A 21160-nucleotide genomic window follows, 5' to 3' on the forward strand; every position below is an offset into this window, starting at 1 on the left:
GATAAACTAACTTGGCCTTTTTTAAATAAAAAAAATCCCCTCACTGGAATACTTTCAGTCTTTTGACTGTATGGATTACAGATGGAATGACTGTTATATGTGAGTACCGCTTTCTTTGACAGATTCTAGTATGGGTACATATATGTTTTCCCAACCCCAGCACATTAGTTTGCTAATTCCAGATGTATGAAACGCAGGCCTAACTGTATCTAGTATATTGAACGCCAGATAAACTAACTTGGCCTTTTTTAAATAAAAAAAAAATTCCCTCACTGGAATACTTTATGGCTTTTCACTGTATGGATTACAGGTGGACTGGTATTAGTAGGGGTGACACAAGCACACCCAAGTCCCTGATGTAGGATTTCTATGGCACAGACCACTATTACAAGTGATTAATGGACGTTGGGAGAGATTGTGCTGCAGCACTAGTCCCAAGATGGCCGCCGCCTATCAGCCCAGTAACATGTGCCACAAAATGGTCTGCACAACCTTTAAAAAAAATAGCCTTGGACTGTGCTGCTAAATCGCTATTGGTCTGAATCCCAGGTGTAGATGTCTGACTTGTTTGGAGCTTTGGAATGCACACTGTGGCAGCTTCTGCTGCAGCACTACAAGTCGCAAAATGGCGGCCGGCGGTCAGCCCAGGTACATGTGGATGGAAAAATCACTCTGGCCACTCTAAAAATAGCCAATCCCTATCAAAAAAGCAGCTCAGCTGCAGTTGTTCAGATGAATCACAGGTGGAGGAGAGAAATTTGCTTCCAGTTATTCAATTATCCCTGCCTATTCTCGCCCTAGCATCAGCTGCGTCTATCCCTGTTCTATTCACATCGGGAGTGAGCACGTCCCGACGTGCGCACAAGCTTATAAAGAGGCTGAGTCACATGCTGCACTTGGCCAATCACAGCCTTGCCAATAGTAGGCATGGCTGCGATGGCATCTTAGGGCAAGTAGTATGATGCATGTTGATTGGCTGCTTTGCAGCCTTTCAAAATGCGCCAAAATACATGCCGAACGACGAACCCGAACCCGAACTTTTACGAAAAAGTTCGGGTTCGGGTCCGTGTCACGAACACCCCAAAATTCGGTACGGACCCGAACTATGCTCGAACTGTTCGCTCAACACTACTTAATATATGTGGGACCCAAAGGCGGCTAATAAACCAGCGATTGTAAACTGCAACACAATACACTCAGTGTATATCAGCTGAAGACATTATATATATTCATAGTGCATTGGTAACAAACGGGGATAGAGTAGCAACATATGATAGAGGGCCAGTGAATATAGGCCCATATATATAAATCATGTAAATATATCGACAGAGCATAAAGGATGAGGGCATGAGCACTCATGGGAACAGGATGAATATCTGTGATTGTGCCGAACAGACACACTGACAGGGCATTGAGGGCTAAATATGGCTCACGAAAGCGGACATACCGCCATCTAATGTATGGACCAGTATCACATAGAAAAGGGAGCAGAATGATAGCATACCAGAAAGATGTCTCCATTATAGGGTTTGTACAGTGTGACCCATCAGGAAGACAGTAATCAGCGCTCACACCACAGACATTCATATAAAACACGCATAAGAAATGGCATCATTTAAACCCTGTGGTTTTACAGTCTGCATCCTTAAGATCCACTGAGCCTCTTTCCGTAACAGAATAGTATCCACACCAAATTCCCCCCCCCCCCCCCCCGCAGTGTGGGTTTTGTAACATGTTCAATACCCTGAAATTTCACAACCTCACCTTGTCCATTCACTGACATAACGTGCAATCGGTATGTCTGTCTCATTTCTAATATCAGAGAGATACTTACCAATCCTTTTCCTAAACTCGCGCTTTGTCTTGCCGATATACTGTTTTCCACATTCACAGGTTAGGAGATAAATAACTCCTACCGTATTGCAATTGATGAAGGATCGCAGACTGTATGTTGTCCCTGTGCTAGTGCTGTTAAAGTATTTTCCTTTCCTTATATATTTGCAAAAGGAACGTGTTCCACAGGGAAACGTCACCTTGGCCTCATTCCTTAACCAGGAGCCGGTTGATTTGGGGGCGACATTACAGGCTGCGTACCAGATGGTCTCTAAGGTTACGGTTTTGTCGATAAGTAATGGAGGGATTGTCTGTCAGTAACGGCCCAATATCTGGGTCTGATTTTAAAATCACTCAATATGCTGAAATAATTTCTTTTATCTCACGGTGAGAACTATCAAACGTGCCAATGATCCTGCATGTGTTTTCTTCATCCTCTCTGACCTTGGGGCTCAGGAGTTGTTCGCGTGTTGATACGCAGTTTTTACTGTAGCTCTTAAAGCGGGCCTGTAAGTCCCTGGCTGTCACCCTAAAATCTGCTATCTCCGAGCAGTTCCTTTGAGCTCTTAAATACTGCAATTTTGGAATACCCCTCTTAAGGGCTGTTGGGTGGCCACTGTCCCATCTCAGAAGGTTATTCGTGGCAGTGGGTTTTCTAAATAAATTGGTTGACAATCTACCTGATGTATCCAATGTAATGGAGAGGTCCAAGAAAGATAGATTTTTGGCCTCTATTGTAGATGTGAAGAATAACCCCAGTTAATTCTTATTAAGTTTTGCGACGAATTGATGGAAAACAGTGTCTTTCCCTTTCCACAGGATAAACACATCATGATAAACCTAATCCACAGTAATATCGATGATGTGAATCATTCTATATCCTCTGAGAAAACGACCTCACTCTCCCACCAGCCCAGGAAGAGGTTGGCATAAGTCGGGGCACATAGGCACCCCATTGCCACACCCCTGAGCTAGTGGAAGATCTGGCCTGCGAACAAAAACACATTATATGTTAAAATGAACATGATTAGCTCCATGATGACAGCATTGTGCCGTTGGTAGTGCTCACCTCTTTGTTGAAGAAAAAAAAACGTATGGCCCAACAGCCTTTGTCGTGAGGGATGGAGCTATATAGGGCTTCAACATCCAGGCTAGCCAGCCAGGTGCACTCCTCACAGTGGATCCCATCAAGTTGTTTCAGAACGTCCATTGTGTCTCTCACATAGGAAGGGAGTCCCTTCACAAATGGTCTTAAGATCGTATCTACACAAGTGCTGATGTGGGATGTAAGACTTCCCACCCTGGACACAATCGGTCTCCCTTTCAACGGTATCAGCCCCTTATGTAATTTTGGCAAACTATAAAGTGTTGCCAGTATAGGATGTTCTCGGTTTAGAAACATACAGTAAGTTTACTCTTGCTAATGAGGTTTTCTGTTTGAGCCTAGAGTAGAATCTCATTTAGCTCCCTTTTGTATATAGGTGTTGGATCAGAGGGTAGTTTTTTGTATGTATGGTGATCACACAGAATGTTAAGACACATTTCTTCATACCGTTTGTGGCCCAGGATGACAATATTGCCCCCCTTATCTGATGGCTTGATAGGTTAACTATTTCTGTATCTAACTCTAATTGTTTGAGTGTCTCCTGCTCTTCTCCCATTAAATTGCTGCTTATTATCCCCCCCCTCTGTGCCAATTCTAGTAGACACAGTTGTTCAGTGACAACTGTCACAAATGTATCAATTGTTTTTTATGTTTTTTAGAGGGCAAGCATAATTTTGTAAATGGACTGTCATCTACATTGTGTTGACCCTCATCATATAGATCCGCCAGGAGTTGTAGATCTGGGAGATCTTGTTCCTCTATTCCCAGTTCCTGGCAGGTCCTCCTAGTGTGGGTGATAAAAATGTTTTTCCATTTCAATTTATGTGAGAAAAGATGTAAGTCCTTGACCCACGTAAATAGATTGAAGGTGCATAAGGGAATGAAGGACAAACCCTTTTTGAGTAATTGTATCTCGGACTCAGATAGTGACCTTGAACTCAGGTTCACTATTTGCAGGTCATCACTTGTATTTGTCATTGTAGAAGTGGGTCTTATTTTTTGTTATGTAGAAAATAGAGACTAGGGGGGGGGTACTCTCTAAAAAAGCCCCTCTATTATTTCTACCCCTTCTTCCTTGATTCCCACGGCTCCTCCCACTAAAGGGTCTCCTCTGATTTTCGGTTGACCCTCTGCCTCTTCCTGCGTTTTATTTGCTATCCGTTTTACACTCAGATGAAGAGAGCTCCGTATCTATCTCAAGTGGGGATGTTTGTTTAGAATTGTAATGAAATATCCTCCCCTCCTTGAAATCCTTAATGTCTCTATTGAAAAGGGAGTGTTTCTTTTCTTTCAGTTGGGCAGTGAATTTTTCGATAGTCTGTTGTAGGCTGATTTCCTTCCTATTGTACTCAGGGTTATTACTAAACTTTCTGATTTGTTTCAGTCCTTCCTTCAACTCTAGCTCACTTTTACCCAACACCTTTTTCACCTCTGTGTGGCGATTCTATTATGTGACAACCACTTACCTCGCTATCTGCTCTGCTCCTGATGAAGTGCGGGTTCACCACCACATGGAAACACGTCGAGCGGGGACAGTGATGAGAGAGGGCACTTAAGCAGGGAGTTTACTAGATAGGAAGCATGTCCCAACTAGCTAATTAGCTCTGTCCATAGTGAGCTGCAGTATACCTTGGACAGACATACGCCTTTTAGCCCTGTTCTGGCAGTTTGTGGATAGTGGACAAGGTGTCTGCCTGTTATTACATGTCCTATAGTAGCACTGAGATTAATACCAATACTATCAGTGCTGCTATTTTTGTAGAGTGTAGTAACAATACGTCCTCCGACACTCCACTAATAACTGTGGGGTTAGGTAGTACAAGCTATACGACATATACTTCTCCCCCATACTGTGGGGCTACACTCGAGCTTGTTACACTCGTTACATGAGTGCCAGTCTTTGATTCCTGTTTTTATTAATCAATGATATAATAAATATTTATTATTTTATTTTTAATGTTCCAATCAGGCAGTTTTGTAGTTGAAATGAAATACACCCACCTGCCCTGACCATGATTTATCTACAGGAAAATCCATTGTAGGGAGTTAATGTCTAGAAATGTATGTTTGGTATAGTATGCAAACAACAAAAGACAAACTCTTCTCTTTTGAAACTTTGAAACAAAAGTAAAACCCTCTTAATAAGCCTTCATGATTTTTGCATTGCAAAGGGTGAAATCTAAGGCAAAAATCCACAGTAATCTTACAGTGCTGCGCGGCAATACACAGAGCCACTAAAGTACGCCCGCCTTTGCTAGATCACTATGACAACTCCATATTGTGCCTGCGTATGGCATTGTATCATCATTTGTATGGAGCTGCACCCCCAGTCCTAGTGCTCTACATCTCCCCCTTTCCAAGATTATACGTCTCACAGATTCATACATGTACATTTAGTTTAGATATAAATCTAGAAACATTGGGATTTATTTACTACAGACCAGTTTTTCACATGCTGGTCTAAGTAAGAACCCCACCGGTGGAACTTCCAAAGAATTTATTAAGAGGTGAACGTCTCTTAATAAATTTATTGCATCTTCTGCTGTTCATGCGCCAGGACAGAAATCTATTCCAGCCACCAACTTCAGTAGATTTCTCGTGCAATGTGCAGCAGTTTCTTGGCTCTGCCTCTTCCTGCCCATATCCTGCCCACTTTTTGGAAACATGGCAAGGGTGTTGGAAAAAGCGTGAAAGCTGCAAATTTTGATGCAAAATGGCTCTTGCAACAGCCTGCTCTGCATACCAGCATTAGTGTTGGGCGCGAATATTCGAATCACGAATATTAATCGCGAATATCGGCACTTCGAGAATTAGCGAATATTTAAAATATAGTGCTATATACTTGTATTTTCAAATATTCTAGATTTTTTTTCCATCTGAACCAATGATCCCTCCCTGCTTCTTGCTTGTGGGCCAATGAGAAGACTGAAATGTCTTTGTCTGAGCTTAGAAACATCCCTAGCAACCAATAGGAAAATTGCCTACCCCGTACTATATGAGAACTTCCCCAGCAGCCATTTTCTACAGTTTTTTAAAGTTCTGAGAGAGACAGCAGTGTCATTGCTGTGCTCTGTGCTTTGCTGTGTCATTACATTAGATAGTTAGCTAGCTTATATATATAATACAGATAGTTAGTGGGAGATAGTCAGTGTAGGTTAGATAGTGATATAGTGTAGCTGGTTCTGCTGTCCATACATACATGCTACAGACATAGTGCTGTGATGCCACAAGTTCACAACAATACTTAGTGCACCAATCAGTAATATGTAGTCAGACCTGCTAAAATGTGAAGTTGCACGTATTGCGCCAAAATATTCGCATCATTAGTGCCGATTAGTGCAATTGCAAATATATTGGAGCACTCTATATGAATATAAAGCTATTGTAATATTCTGCCGTGCCAACCATTTTCTCCAGTCTCAGGAAACTTCTAGCAGCTTCTGTGCAGTACGTGAATATTACATTGCTGATTTTCGCAATCAAGAAAATAATAGCGAATTCTCAAATTCGCGAATATATGACAAATATTCTACAAATTATCCGCAAAATATTGCGAATTTGAATATTGCCCCTGCTGCTCATCACTAACCAGCATTACCAGAAGCTTGTAAGGCTCCATCCAGCCCCGTTAACTAAAATGGGGACCGGTGGATGTCCAGCCGCATTCCTGAAAATATGCGGAGAATTGGCTGGAAGAAAACCGCTGTGCAGCCTGCCAGATCGCTAGAGCTAATGTGAAATTAGCCTAAGATTTCAAATTTTATTTTTATTATGGATTAAATGAAAAGTGGCACATTATGGTGCACACATGCAGTAGACCATAATGTGTGACTTATTTACACCACAATTGTGGCATAAAGGCATTGAGAAATGTCCCTGAGTGTTCGATCAGTGATTTTGAGCCAAAACCAGGTGCGGCTCTAAACACACAACATGTGCAGATCTTTCCTTTAAGTCTGTGGAGGCTCCAATCCTGGTTTTGTCTCACAGTCACTGACTAATGGGCCTTTAACACGGGCCAACAATTGAAATGATCATTGTTAACCAGCGTTACGAGTAATGCTTGTTAGCGATGATCCTCCGGTGTATATGCACCGCCAATTACACAATCAACGAGCAAAATGCTCGTTCATCAGGTAATTATATCTTTTGTACAGCACAAAAGATCATCGGTTCCCAGTGTCCAATTGGGCTGTTTAAACACAATCTGCTGCCGGGAAACAACGAGACAGTATGGGGAAGAGCAATGGTATTAGTGATCACTGCTCCCCATACTCTAGAGGAGATCACTGCATGTAATAAAAGTGGTCTCCTCCGCAAGCAATCAGCAGTTTGTAGGGAAGGAACGTCACCCCGTGTAAAGGGACCATAAAGCAGTGACATGTGAATGAGGCATAAGTTTGTTTACATGGAAATGGTTCCTTGTTTGTTGGGCCCACAGCTGTGGACAATGGGCATATAAAGTATGATATGTTGAACTTTTAGTTGTTGCTGAATATTACTGTATGAAAGAGGTTTCCAAAAAAAGACTTTTAGAATATGTCTGTGATAGTGAGATTGGTGGATAACTTGTTTCTGAAATCCCATTGACCACAGAAATGAGTGGAGTTTAGGTATAATAAGAGCAATGGTGAGGCCCTTATTGCACCAAAACAGAATTTGCATATTAAGAAAAATATAACTCGGGAATGGAGCCTTAGATCAATAGTAGAAAAACGGTGCTTTATTCAGGTAAACTTCAGCTGTGTGTCTACGCAAACAGTTTGATAGGGGGGCCATTGGTGACAGATTTTCTTAAAAGAGGACCTGTATGTAATCTGAAAGCAGCAGGTTATAGAGAAGGAGAAGCTGACGATTTATATTTTTGTGGGTCGGAAAAGATTCAGTAAAACTTGTAATTTTTACAGTTACATCTGCAGCCCTGTGAAGATCTATCGGTACAGGAGGGAGGAGTTACCAGTGACTGACAGCTCTCTCTCTATGTACACTTAGTCCTCTTGCAGACGAGCGTTTGTCACGCTGCGTGTCCGCAGCGCGGCTCCCGGGCTGACGTCCCAGCACTGACGGGGTCGCATAGCATTATATTGATTTATGATGCTATGTAACCCTTACAGTTCTGGAATGCATTGGATAACACTGGCAGCATTATGTCAGTGTTATCCAATACATTCCGGAACTGTAAGGGTTACATAGCATCATAAATCAATATAATGCTATGCGACCCCGTCAGTGCTGGGACGTCAGGCCGGGAGTTACGCTGCGGACCCGCAGCGTGACACATGCTCGTCTGCAAGGGACCCTATACACACAATGCTGTCAATCCCTGATAACACCTTCTTCCTGTAATGATGCTGTTCACATATGGTGGGAAAAAACTGAGATATAAATGTATAAATTGCACGTTTTACATAATCTTTTCCCACAAAAATATATATCTCTCTGCTCAGCTTCTCCTGCTCTACAACATGGTGCTATCAGATTGCATTGCATTCTGTGATGACAGGTCCACTAAGGCCAGAACATGTAACGGATAAAAGATTATGCTGCAATCTGTCGGGACAGCCAACTGGGCTGCTTATTAATAAAAGCCACAAATTTTGCTAGAAATCGGATGTTTGTGTTAAATGATTGGGGATCTAACACAGACAATTTCTTTCAGATACAATTTCTCCACCCGTTCTCAGTGCATCACCGAATCATAGATTCTACTATAAAGGAGAGGCTGTGACTCTGACTTGTGCTACCCTGGGAGAGTACAGACGCGCTCACTTTACCTTTTATAAGAACTCTGAATACATCCGAAATGATAACACCTACATCTATCATATCTATGGCATGGATTACTCTGATGTAGGGAAGTATGCTTGTGATTTCTGGTCTGGCAGTGGTGCATCTCTTAGAAGTAATGAAGTCTCATTATTCCTATTTGGTGAGGATTTGCTCATTTATTCAATGCAGAAAACATCATGTGTATACTATGTATTAGAATACTATGTTATTATATGTGCTACATGTACGTCTTATTTACCTTATTAATGCTAGCAGGCAGGCTTGGACTGGGTTACAGAGGTACATTGGAATCCCCCGGTGGGCCCCTGAGCAAGGTGGACCCCTAGTCTCCCACCCCCTGCACAAGTGGCACATAACACAGTAGACTTACTGCACTACATACATATATTCATCGTACAGCACCTCCACCTGTTCATATAAAAAACATGATAGATTATTAAAGAAACCACCCCTAGTTTATTATTATAGACACGATCAGGGCTAACATGACTTCAAGGTATAGAGGAAAGCTACCAATGTCCTCTTTTCCCCAGGACCTACCTTCTCAAAGTTGCTGCAGGGACCCCCATATTCAATCATCTGCTAGCATCTTACTGCTGTGTGAGCAGGTAATATATTTAATGTATCCATACAATGGGCCCCCAAAATACATTTTACTGGTAGGCCCTAGGCACCCCAGTCCGACACTGCTAGCAGGCATACATTTCTTGCATTCCATAACATTTACTCTTTTGACTAGGAATCAACAATCTCGTATAGATATATTGCTCATGTCTTTCACTTCTAAGACCTCATAGATTGACTTTTCTCTTGCAGACAGGTCACCAGCTCCAGATATTTCTCTCAATCCTTCACTCTCTGAGTACAGCATGGCAGACTCAATCACCATAGTGTGTTCTCCTCCCAAGACCTTGGTGGTGAAGAAGATTCAGTTTTATAAGGAAGGGCATCTCCAACCTTTAAAGTCGGCAGAAGATAACACATTTGTGGTCACATGTAATAAAGAAGTTGCTGGGAGATATTTTTGTACTTATACCCTAGAAATACAAGAGAGATTGATCACTTCGTTGTATAGTCAACATATAATAGTGAATGTTTCTGGTACGTGTTTATCAACCAAAACAAATTAGATATATAAAGTTAAAAAAAACAACTAATGTACTGCAAGTTGTAAAGTCTAGAGCTCTTTACCTACAACACTAGGGCAATGGCAAGCCTTCATTTCTTCCCACCTGGTCTTGTAACAGTCATGAACTTCCTATAAGGTAGGCTCTAAAAATGGCAGTACTCTATGAGATAATGTATGAGTCTTGTGTAGGGAATCCCCAAGTGGCATATGATGGCAACTGCTCATAGCTTGCAAATGCTATTGACAAACCAAAGCATGGCCATACTAATCTGAGGTCAGGACTGGCAGAGTTCATACAGCATGATATGTCAGATACTGTACATTGAAGGCTGCAATGTAGACGCAGAGGTAGGAAATAGTCAATATAAGAATAGCAAACAATAAATGCTTTCTCAAATAATCAGGAACCAAGGAACCTTGTTGATGAGACAAGGTCTGGGAATTCTGAACAGGTTTAAATAATCAAAGGTGATCAGATATACCGTATGCTTACCACCAACCAGTGCTATATGCTTGTCTCTAAGGGCTGTTTCTCACTAACATGATCACCCCGGGAAAAGAGGGCCATGTGTCTGCCAGATCTCCTGGGCTGACCATGCTCCCCTGAACTGAACTGACTGTATCATAGTGTTTTATGATGCAATCAGTTCATATCTGATCCTGGATCTCTTGCACTGAACTCACATAATTATGTGAGTACAGTGCAAGAGATCCAGGATCAGATATGAACTGAAATTGTGAGGGTGAAATTTGCACTAATTGATATGTTGTGGATTTTAAAATGCGCACTGCAGATCAATTTCTGTCTGTTTTGGCAAATACTTGTATTGTCAATTAAATAATCTCAAAAACTCTTTTCTTAAAGTGAGTCGGTCAGCAGTGCCCCTTAATTAAAATATTTAATAAATTAGCTATACATACCCCAAAATTGTGCCACTGAAGAATACAACTTAGGCCTCATGCACACGACCGTTGTGTGCACCCGTGGCCGTTGTTCCGTTTTCCGTGATTTTCTGCGGACCCATTTGTCATCCGCCTCCGTGATCCGTGTATTCAAGTCAATGGGTCCGTGAAAAAACACGGATGCACACAAGATTGGCATCCGTGTCCGTGATCCGTGTCCGTAGGCTACTTTCATACAGACGGATCCGAAGATCCGTCTGCATAAAAGCTTTTTCAGACCTGAAAACTTCGTGAAAACTCAAATCCGACAGTATATTCTCACACAGAGGCGTTCCCATAGTGATGGGGACGCTTCTAGTTAGAATATACTACGAACTGTGTACATGACTGCCCCCTGCTGCCTGGCAGCACCTGATCTCTTACAGTGGGCTGTGATCCGTGATGCTGCACCTGAAGGGGTTAATTGTGCGTATCATAGCCCCCTGTAAGAGATCAGGGGCTACCAGGCAGCAGGGGGCAGACCCCCCTCCCTCCCCAGTTTTAATTTCATTGGTGGCCAGTGCGGCCCCCCCCGGCACCCCCTCCCTCTATTGTATTAATATCATTGGTGGCCAGTGCGGCCCCCCCCTGCCCCCCCTCCCTCTCTTTATTGTATTATCATTGGTAGCCAGTGTGCGGCCCCCCCTCCCTCCCTCTATTGTATTATCATTGGTGGCCAGTGTGCGCCCCCCCGGCCCCACCTCTATTGTATTAATATCATTGGTGGCCAGTGTGCGGCCTCCCCTCCCCCCGATCATTGGTGGCAGCGGAGAGTTCCGATCGGAGTCCCAGTTTAATCGCTGGGGCTCCGATCGGTAACCATGGCAACCAGGATGCTACTGCTGTCCTGGTTGCCATGGTTACTTAGCAATATTAGAAGCATCATACTTACCTGCTGCGCTGTCTGTGACCGGCCGGGAGCTCCTCCTACTGGTAAGTGACAGATCATTAAGCAATGCGCCGCACAGACCTGTCACTTACCAGTAGGAGGAGTTCCCGGCCGGTCACAGACAGCGCAGCAGGTAAGTATGATGCTTCTAATATTGCTAAGTAACCATGGCAACCAGGACAGCAGTAGCATCCTGGTTGCCATGGTTACCGATCGGAGCCCCAGCGATTAAACTGGGACTCCGATCGGAACTCTCCGCTGCTACCAATGATTGTGGGGGGAGGCCGCACCCTGGCCACCAATGATATTAATACAATAGAGGGGAGGCCAGGGGGGGCGCACACTGGCCACCAATGATAATACAATAGAGGGAGGGAGGGGGCCGCACACTGGCCACCAATGATAATACAATAGAGGGAGGGGGGGTCGGGGGACACCAAAACGAGCCATAAGAGGAGGTATCTTTTCTGATGAGGTGCAGTCTGGCGTACATTTCAGTCAACATTTACACCAGTTTATGGCATATATGATGATACACCGTAAATGTGCCATGGGCAATAGTCTCGACCCACCCTGGCCATGTACTCCATTTAGGAAATTGGCGAGCGTAAAGGGTGGCTTAAAAATGCCAGTTTCAACTAAATCTGGTCACAATGCATTTTATATTTTTTTTAAATGTGTTTTGCAGCTTTTTTAAGCCAAAAGTAAGGTTTAGGCAGATGATAAATCCACTCCAAAGTCTCTGATGAGAAAGAAGCTAATTGATGTATACAACATTAGAAAATCTTTTGTGTTTAATTAATGTCTAGTAAATTGATGTGGTCTTTCAGCTTCCATAGCACAAACTACAGCAGCTGCAATAATTCCAGAGACATCTACACTTGACAAGTCAAGCATGATAAGGGGCACAGAGACATTTAACTCCACTCAAAGCAGTAAAGTCATAAATTCAACAAGTGAGTAGATTACAATATATATATATATATATATATATATATATATATATATATATAATTTTTTTTTGTTATTTATTTATTATCAATATGTACTTGTTGGTGTTTCCGGCCCTGGTCTGGCAGGCTCCCCTCTTTCTGTGTAATCTGAGGGGCCTGCTCTGCACAGTGTGATGGCTGGGATGATTGGGGAGCAGTTAGCAGGCCCTTGTCTGTGCACAGGCAGTAGAGAGCGGCCACACCTTCACATCCACTGGTGCCATCTTGAGGCCCACACCCAGCGCCTCCAGTGGATCTTCAACTAGGAGGCTGTCAGTGGCCATGGGTTTCTCTGGACTTTTCTGAATGACATCACAACCAGAAGCCAGATGTCTCAGCAGGATGCAGGACTTTCAGTTGATGGTTTCACGGCACTCGGGAAGCTAGGTGAGATACTGTATTCCTTGGGCCTTTTCTCTCTGCTTAGCTAACCAGGAGGCAGTGGGTTGGGGAGCCTTGCTGGGGAGCTGGGGAGCTCCCCAGCAAGTAGGGGAGCTCCTTCTACTGGTAAGTGACAGATCATTAAGCAATGCGCCGCACAGACCTGTCACTTACCAGTAGGAGGAGTTCCCGGCCGGTCACAGACAGCGCAGCAGGTAAGTATGATGCTTCTAATATTGCTAAGTAACCATGGCAACCAGGACTGCAGTAGCGTCCTGGTTGCCATGGTTACCGATCGGAGCCCCAGCGATTAAACTGGGACTCCGATCGGAACTCTCCGCTGCCACCAATGATGGGGGGGGGGGCGGGGGAGAGGGGAGGCCGCACCCTGGCCACCAATGATATTAATACAATAGAGGGGGGGCCAGAGGGGGGCGCACACTGGCCACCAATGATAATACAATAGAGGGAGGGAGGGGGCCGCACACTGGCCACCAATGATAATACAATAGAGGGAGAGAGGGGGGCCGGGGGGGCCACACACTGGCCACCAATGATAATACAATAGAGGGAGGGAGGGGGGGCCGGTGGGGCCGCACACTGGCCACCAATGATAATACAATAGAGGGAGGGAGGGGTGCCGGGGGGGTTCGCACACTGGCCACCAATGATAATACAATAGAGGGAGGGAGGGCCGGGGGGGGCCGCACACTGGCCACCAATGATATTCAAACTGGGGAGGGAGGGGGGTCTGCCCCCTGCTGTCTGGCAGCCCCTGATCTCTTACAGGGGGCTATGATACGCACAATTAACCCCTTCATGTGCAGCACCTGAGGGGTTAATTGTGCTGAACACAGCCCCCTGTAAGAGATCGGTGCTGCCAGGCAGCAGGGGGCAGTCATGTACACATTTCGTAGTATATTCTAACTTGAAGCGTCCCCATCACCATGGGAACGCCTGTGTGTTAGAATATACTGTTGGATATGAGTTTTCACGATGTAACTCAAATCCGATGGCATATTCTAACATAGAGGCGTTCCCATGGTGATGGGGACGCTTCAAGTTAAAATATACCATCGGATTGGAGAAAACTCCGATCCTATGGTATATTAACTCCTGACTTTACATTGAAAGTCAATGGGGGACGGATCCGTTTGCAATTGCACCATATTGTGTCAACGTCAAACGGATCCGTCCACATTGACTTGCATTGTAAGTCAGGACGGATCCGTTTGGCTCCGCACGGCCAGGCGGACACCAAAACGACTTTTTTTTCATGTCCGTGGATCCTCCAAAAATCAAGGAAGACCCACGGACGAAAAAACGGTCACGGATGACGGAACTACGGAACCCGTTTTTGCGGACCACAAAAAAAAACAGTCGTGTGCATGAGGCCTTATCCTGTAAAAAACAAGTCTTCCTATGGCCATATTGATGGCAAAGTAAAATGAGGCTATTACTTTTAAAATTCGACAAGGAAAAACAAATTCTGTCTTTAAACTTTAAAACATACGCTGTGTTAATAAATTTATTTTTTTGGGTGCAGAAAATAAGGTACATTGGTTCACTGCTGAATGGTAGACATATAAAGCTAGATATTAAGGCCCTGTTTCATTAAGAGAGGTATGTACTACCCCTGTCTTTATGGGCCCTCTGCCATAAGAGGAGGTATCTTTTCTGATGAGGTGCAGTCTGGCGTACATTTCAGTCAACATTTACACCAGTTTATGGCATATATGATGATACACCGTAAATGTGCCATGGGCAATAGTCTCGACCCACCCTGGCCATGTACCCCGTTTAGGAAATTGGCGAGCGTAAAGGGTGGCTTAAAAATGCCAGTTTCAACTAAATCTAGTCACAATGCATTTTATATTTTTTTTTAAATGTGTTTTGCACCTTTTTTAAGCCAAAAGTAAGGTTTAGGCAGATGATAAATCCACCCCAAAGTCTCTGATGAGAAAGAAGCTAATTGATGTATACAACATTAGAAAATCTTTTGTGTTTAATTAATGTCTAGTAAATTGATGTGGTCTTTCAGCTTCCATAGCACAAACTACAGCAGCTGCAATAATTCCAGAGACATCTACACTTGACAAGTCAAGCATGATAAGGGGCACAGAGACATTTAACTCCACTCAAAGCAGTAAAGTCATAAATTCAACAAGTGAGTAGATTACAATTTATATGTATATTTATTTTAATTGTATTTTTTGTTATTTATTATCAATATGTACTTGTTGGTGTTTCTGGCCCTGGTCTGGCAGGCTCCCCTCTTTCTGTGTAATCTGAGGGGCCTGCTCTGCACAGTGTGATGGCTGGGATGATTGGGGCTGCTCTAGCTGATGTGGGAGCAGTTAGCAGGCCCTTGTCTGTGCACAGGCAGTAGAGAGCTGGCCACACCTTCACATCCACTGGTGCCATCTTGAGGCCCACACCCAGCGCATCCAGTGAGTCTTCAACTAGGAGGCTGTCAGTGGCCATGGGTTTCTCTGGACTTTTCTGAATGACATCACAACCAGAAGCCAGATGTCTCAGCAGGATGCAGGACTTTCAGTTGATGGTTTCATGGCACTCGGGAAGCTAGGTGAGATACTGTATTCCTTGGGCCTTTTCTCTCTGCTTAGCTAACCAGGAGGCAGTGTGTTGGGGAGCCTTGCTGGGGAGCTGGGTAGGAGCCCCATTGGTGTCTGGATGAGGTGTTGTGGGGGCATCTCTGCTTCTGGCGTTGGAGATAGGACAGGGATTGGAGACAGAGGAGGTTGCTGGGCTTCTCCCTCTATTGAGGATGAGGCGCTGCAGGTTGATGATTCAGTGAAAGTTGAGGTTTACATCTGGTTTAAGGGCCTATTAGGTGCGTATTTGAAACAGGAGATGCGGGAGCAAATTTGGAAGGGGGTGTATGTGGATATTTTTAGCTTGCTCCCCCTGGAGAGTTTCAATTTGGACTGTGGGAAGAAGGATGAGTGAAAAAAGGAGGAGAGGAGAAGTGTCTGTGTAACACCCCAGAGTTGTGTTACTAAACTCTTTTACCCCGCTACAATCTCTTAAGAGCATTAACCTTGTCATCTGATGTAAGGTTACCTTATATTCTCACAACTGTGCATTATAAACCATGTTAAGTGTATATTGGCCACTGCCTTCATATGCGTGTGGGAGCGCTGCCACTGCACTAGGAGCCCCGGCGCTTGTCTCTTTGTCCCTGAAGAACCACTGCTCTTAGTGGTGAAACGCGTCGGACAGATTAGAGGGAATCTAGTTGTCAGGGTGAAACATCGATAGATCCGAGGTTCCAGCGGCTGTGGGTCGCCCTTATAAGGGCGGGTGCCCGGAATACAGCCAGATAGGGTTCTCCCCACTCATCACGACTAGTATATGTAGGGATAGAACTCAGGCAGAGCAACCCACCTGAATATTTGTTCAAAAAAAACGCTGCTTGAGAAAATCGGAATCTCCTTGTCACGCCTGACACTCCTCTAAGAAAATATCGACAAAATATAGACAAAATAAAAGTTATGTTTTAAAATAACTATAATATAGGTACACTCAGGCAAATAATTATATTTATAGACACCTCTGAGTCACAATACACTGGGCCACGACTATAGACCTCCTGACCTTGAGTATTCTTTATTACTAAAATGTTAAGTGTATATTGCTGTAATGTCCATGTTCACCAGCAGGTGGCAGCAATGTTCTGGCAAGGACTTAAGTTCAGTTTAGTACATCTAGGCTGGAATAGTTAATTCCAGCTTAGCTCCCCCCTCTGTGAGCAGAGTGGGCTATGCCCATATCCTGCCTCATGGGAGAGAAGGAAGTTAGAGTGAGTGTGCTAGCCACCCCTGTTGGGGAAGGCTGTGTGTTAGTCTTCAGGAGTCCCCTGCATAGGGAACCAAGCCAGGATCTTGTCTCAGCTGAGACATTGATCATCATCCCCAGCCTGAGCCCTGCAGCCACGGCTGGATGAAGCAAGCAGACAACTCCAGTTCCAGGAAGAAATCATACCCTGTGAAGATAACTGTGAGTAAAGTCCAGAGACCCAGGAGAAGCCATATTCCTCATCAGCTAGTCAGTCCCCATACAGCAGAAGATAGAAAGTGCAGAAGCCAAATTCCTGCCACATGTTTAGAGCTAACAAAGCAGATGTCCTTTCCTGCAAGCTCCAGGTTGATAGAGCAGACGATGTATTCCTTCCAACCACTGCCAATACCTGCTGGGACCTAAGACTAAAGCTGTACCTTGCTTGGATGAAAGTTACAACCAGTAAAGACAAGTTTGAACTTTACCAAAGGTCTGGATCTCAATTTCTGCTGCAAATCCCTCTATTATTCCTACTAGCACCACAGTCAATTTATTGCAAGTGAGCCAGGTTCCAGGAGTCCAACCATACCCAGGTGGGAGACACCGTTGACACCATTATCATCACCATACAGAGACATTACACCACTCTGGCATTCCTAATCTGGGGCGTGAGTTATAACACCTTGGAGGGCCCTGTGATTGTACCCTGCGCACTCTGCGATTGGCATCACAAACAAAACTATAGACTATCACCTACACCTGACCCAGCCATTGCATAATTTGGCATCAGAGTGCATACCCCGGTCCGGCTCACCGCATCTGTATTGTTTGATTTCTTGCACTTTCTCAAATTGGTTGCAGGCTTTTGATCTTGGCTAGTGTTATTGGGGAGAAGTTGCTCTGCACTTTTTTGTTATTTAGATGCCACTGGGGAGGCTTATTGGGTTTATGGGGGCCTGGCCTGGCTCTGATACAATGAGCAGTTTAGGAAGTGGAAGGTTATGCATGCAAGCATTCATTGTGATCACTAGGATATTGGGTTCTGGTTGCGGGTTACAGCTAGAGATGTCCCAAATAGTTTGCCGGCGAACATAGCTTGTTCGCGTTCGCCGCGGCGAGCGAACATATGCAATGTTCGGTCCGCCCCCTATTCGTCATCATTGAGTAAACTTTGACCCTGTACCTCACAGTCAGCAGACACATTCCAGCCAATCAGCAGCAGACCCTCCCTCCCAGACCCTCCCACCTCCTGGACAGCATCCATTTTAGATTCATTCGGAAGCTGCATTCTTAGTGAGAGGAGGGACAGTGTAGCTGCTGCTGATTTAATAGGGAAATCGATAGCTAGGCTAGTGCATTCAGTGTCCACTACAGTCCTGAAGGACTCATCTGATCTCTGCTGTAAGGACAGCACCCCAAAAAGCCCTTTTTAGGGCTAGAACATCAGTCTGCTTTTTTCTTTTTTCTTTTCCTATGTAATCTAATTGCAGTTGCCTGCCTGCCAGCGTATGTGTCAGGCTCACAGCGTATACTGTGCCCACTTGCCCAGTGCCACCACTCATATCTGGTGTTACAATAGCTTGCATTAAAAAAAAAAAATGACTTTTTTGACTGTAATAATCAGTCTGCTTTTTTTTTATTTTTTTTCGGTGTAATCTAATTGCAGTTTCCTGCCTGCCAGCGTATGTGTCAGGCTCACAGCGTATACCGTGCCCACTTGCCCAGTGCCACCACTCATATCTGGTGTCACAATAGCTTGCATTTTAAAAAAATAAATAATTTTTGGACTGTGAAATAATAACAGTCAGTTTCCTTCACACGTGTGCGTTTCAGGGCCTGCCAGGGCACAGTGTCACACCACTGCAACTCATATCTGGTGTAACAGTAGTGTACATTAAAAAAAAAACTAGAAATTTGACAGTGAAATAATAGCAGTCAGTTTCCTTCAAACGTGTGCGTTTCAGGGCCTGCCAGGGCACAGTGTCACACCAGTGCAACTCATATCTGGTTTAACAGTAGTGTACATAAAAAAAAAAATTGAAATTTGACTGTGAAACAATATCAGTCAGTTTCCTTCACACGTGTGTGTTTCAGGGCCTGCCAGGGCACAGTGTCACACCAGTGCAACTCATAACTGGTGTAACAGTAGTGTACATTTAAAAAAAACACTTTTTGGACTGTGAAATAATAGTAGTCATTTTCCTTCACAAGTGTGCGTTTCAGGGCCTGTCAGGGCACAGTGTCACACCAGTGCAACTCATATCTGGTGTAACAGTGGTGCACATTAAAAAAAAAACAACACTTTTTGGACTGAAATAATAGCAGTAATTTTCCTTCACAAGTGTGCGTTTCAGGGCCTGCCAGGGCACAGTGTCACACCAGTGCAACTCATATCTGGTGTAACAGTAGTGTACATTTAAAAAAAAATAATTTTGACTGTGAAATAATAGCAGTCAGTTTCCTTCAAACGTGTGCGTTGCAGGGCCTGCCAGGGCACAGTGTCACACCGGTGCAACTCATTTCTGGTGTAACAGTAGTGTACATAAAAAAAAAAATAATAGAAATTTGACTGAAATAATAGCAGTCAGTTTCCTTCACACGTTTGCGCTTCAGGGCCTGCCAGGGCACAGTGTCACACCAGTGCAACTCATATCTGGTGTAACAGTAGTGTACATTAAAAAAAAAACTAGAAATTTGACTGTGAAATAATAGCAGTCAGTTTCCTTCACACGTGTGCGTTTCAGGGCCTGCCAGGGCACAGTGTCACACCAGTGCAACTCATAACTGGTGTAACAGTAGTGTACATTTAAAAAAAACACTTTTTGGACTGTGAAATAATAGTAGTCATTTTCCTTCACAAGTGTGCGTTTCAGGGCCTGTCAGGGCACAGTGTCACACCAGTGCAACTCATATCTGGTGTAACAGTGGTGCACATTAAAAAAAAAACAACACTTTTTGGACTGAAATAATAGCAGTAATTTTCCTTCACAAGTGTGCGTTTCAGGGCCTGCCAGGGCACAGTGTCACACCAGTGCAACTCATATCTGGTGTAACAGTGGTGCACATTTAAAAAATAATAATAATTTTGGACTGTGAAATAATAGCAGTCATTTTCCTTCACAAGTGTGTATTTCAGGGCCTGCCAGGGCACAGTGTCACACCAGTGCAACTCATATCTGGTGTAACAGTGGTGCACATTTAAAAAAAAAAAAAACACTTTTTGGACTTTGAAATAATAGCAGTCAGTTTCCTTCACACGTGTGCGTTTCAGGGCCTGCCAGGGCACATTGTCACACAAGCGCAACTCATATCTGGTGTAACAGTGGTGCACATTTAAAAAAAACAACACTTTTTGGACTGTGAAATAATAGCAGTAATTTTCATTCACACGTGTGCATTTCAGGGCCTGCCAGGGCACAGTGTCACACCAGTGCAACTCATATCTGGTGTAACAGTAGTGCACATTTAAAAAAATATATATAATTTTGACTGTAATAGATTGAATTGCAGTTAGTTGTCTGCAAGCGTGTGTGTCAGGAATACAGCGTCTACTCTGCCAACTTCTGCCAGTGCACAATGCCACTCATATCTGGTGTCACAGTATCTTGCACGCATAGTACAACTTAACTAATCTAAAAAAAAATGACAGGCAGAGGCAGGCCACCCCGCAGGGGCCGTCGTGGTCGTGGTGCTGTGATTCCCTTTGGCCCTAGAATAATGCCCAGTGTTCAGTGGCCACATACCCTGAACTCAAAAAGTTCTGAGGACATAGTTGACTGGCTAACACAGGACACCCAATCTTCTACAGCTTCCGCTCGGAACCTTGACGCACCATCCTCCTCCAGCTTAGCTTCGGGCACCTCTCAAGTTACTACTCGCCCGCCTGCCGCCACCACCAACACTAGCACCACAGCCGCTTCACTTGATCTGTCAGAGGAGTTATTTACACATCAGTTGGAAGAAATGAGTGATGCGCAACCATTATTGCCAGAGGATGTAGATAACAGGGATATGTCTCAGTCAGGCAGCATTACACACATGGACGTACAGTGTGATGATGATGATGTTGTACCCGCTGCTGCTTCCTTTGCTGAGTTGTCAGATACAAGTGAAGCGGTTGATGATGACGATGTGTCCGTGGATGTCACGTGGGTGCCCGCTAAAAGAGAAGAAGAACAGGGGGGAAGTTCTGATGGGGAGACAGAGAGGAGGAGGAGACGAGTTGGAAGCAGAAAGAGGTCGTCGCAAGGAGCTAGTGGCACAGTCAGACAGCATGCATCGGCACCCGGGGTCAGCCA

General features: G+C 44.2%; 1 protein-coding gene across 1 annotated transcript in view; it reads left to right on the forward strand.

Moving 5' to 3' along the window:
- LOC120990831 overlaps positions 1-12652 on the forward strand; it is a 30828-nt gene extending 18176 nt beyond the window's left edge. The window contains exons 6-8 of the mRNA XM_040419733.1: positions 8598-8867; positions 9545-9829; positions 12519-12652. Coding sequence (XP_040275667.1) covers positions 8598-8867; positions 9545-9829; positions 12519-12652 — 689 coding nt within the window. The remainder of the gene's footprint in view (positions 1-8597; positions 8868-9544; positions 9830-12518) is intronic.
- Positions 12653-21160: the final 8508 nt, after the last annotated feature.

Source organism: Bufo bufo, chromosome 2 (genome assembly GCF_905171765.1).
Source record: "Bufo bufo chromosome 2, aBufBuf1.1, whole genome shotgun sequence".
NCBI lineage: Eukaryota > Metazoa > Chordata > Amphibia > Anura > Bufonidae > Bufo > Bufo bufo.